Source organism: Entelurus aequoreus, linkage group LG18 (genome assembly GCF_033978785.1).
Source record: "Entelurus aequoreus isolate RoL-2023_Sb linkage group LG18, RoL_Eaeq_v1.1, whole genome shotgun sequence".
Taxonomy (NCBI): domain Eukaryota; kingdom Metazoa; phylum Chordata; class Actinopteri; order Syngnathiformes; family Syngnathidae; genus Entelurus; species Entelurus aequoreus.
The window spans coordinates 46,640,638-46,642,137 of NC_084748.1; the positions used below are offsets into that span (position 1 = coordinate 46,640,638).

Here is a 1,500-nt window from a genome sequence, read left to right on the forward strand (position 1 = left end):
TTTGGGCCACTTTGTAATCTAAATGTCCAATTATATTCATTATTAATGATATATCTATTATACTAATATAATGTGTACATATACACATAAATATACATACACACACACATATATACATATATATATATATATATATATATATATATATATATATACATATATATATATATATATATATATATATATATATATATATATATATATATATATATATATATATATATATATATATATATATATATATATATATATATATATATATATATATATATATATATATAGTTATTTTACGTGCATTTGGCTTTCGGCCCCCGGGCCCAATTTCCTGAGCTCAATGCGGCCCCCAAGTGGAGAAGTTTGGACACCCCTACAGTCTCACATGCATCCACTCCCACGTGAAGTGTTCCACAAGACATCAAGAATCTTCTTATTAAAAGGTCCAAAGTTGTGGTGGATTGGTCCAACTCCTGCTTCGAGGTCGACTGAGTCAACAACTGGAGTCAATAAATAAGATTTGATAAACTCTAAAACTGGAATGTACAACGTTCTAAGTGCTCCACTCCTGTTGCATCCAAGAAAGGCATTTCTGTCATATTTTGGGCTGGTGGGCACCCGAGGTGGCCTTCTCCAGGGAGGAAGTCCCAGAGCCTTTGGTCGCCGCCAGCCCTCGACTTCCCGCGGCAAGGTCGTACCTCCCAGCCGCCGTCGCCTGCTTCTCGTCCGCAGCCTTAGTCTGCTGCTCTTTGCTCTTGGAGCCCTCCTGGGAGCCCAGCTTGATGGGGCCCAGCACATTCTTGGCCACGGTGGTCAGCTGGCTGACAAAGCTGGTCTTGTCTCCGGGGGAGACGGGGCGTGACTTGCAGAGGGAGGGTCCGCACAGGGAAGGGGTGACGCCGGTCGGGGAGGGAGAGGGCGAGGGCGAATGCTCCTCCAGGACCTCCAGGCGACACTTGTCCTCCCAGTCCAGCGTCCCCCGGTAGCAGTTGACCGCCCCCAGACCTTGCCTCACTTTGCCCAGAGTCAGCGGCTGTCCGTGCGGGGGCACGGCGGGGGCAAGGACCCTAACTGGCAGTTTGGGGCTCTTGGAGGCTACGTCTGAAGTTCTTGAATCACCGCTCTCGGTTTTTCTCAAGCCGTCCCCCATACCAAAGGGTTTAAAGACTTTCCGCATAGCGAGCGGACTCGCAGTCAGTGTCTTGATGATGTTTTTGTCCGCAGGTGTGGCCGAGTTCTTGTTGAACGCAGCACACAGTAAACTAGGACCGTTGTTAGGGTCTCCAACCTGCTTTGGTTCCCTTCCCCCTGCTTTGTGGTGCGTTTTACAGTCAGAGAGAACACTTTTGGCTGCCTTGAGGTCAAGTTGTTTTGGAGTCGGGCGCTGGGGGACCTTCTCAGCCCCGTCTCCGGTTTTGGTAGTAGTGCTCGAAGCGGTCGTTGAACCCAAGGGCTCTGCGTGAGGCTTTCTCGCCAAAGATGTCTGGGCGGAAGCGGCGGCGGCTT

At 48.3% G+C, this 1,500-nt stretch overlaps 1 protein-coding gene across 1 annotated transcript in view; it reads right to left on the reverse strand.

Moving 5' to 3' along the window:
• Window positions 1–393: 393 nt before the first annotated feature.
• Window positions 394–1,500, reverse strand: part of LOC133633627 (microtubule-associated serine/threonine-protein kinase 1-like) — an 83,294-nt gene continuing 82,187 nt past the window's right edge. The window contains exon 24 of the mRNA XM_062026211.1: window positions 394–1,500. This exon is cut by the window's right edge and continues 708 nt beyond it. Within this exon, the coding sequence (XP_061882195.1) occupies window positions 590–1,500 (911 nt within the window). The 3' untranslated portion in view covers window positions 394–589.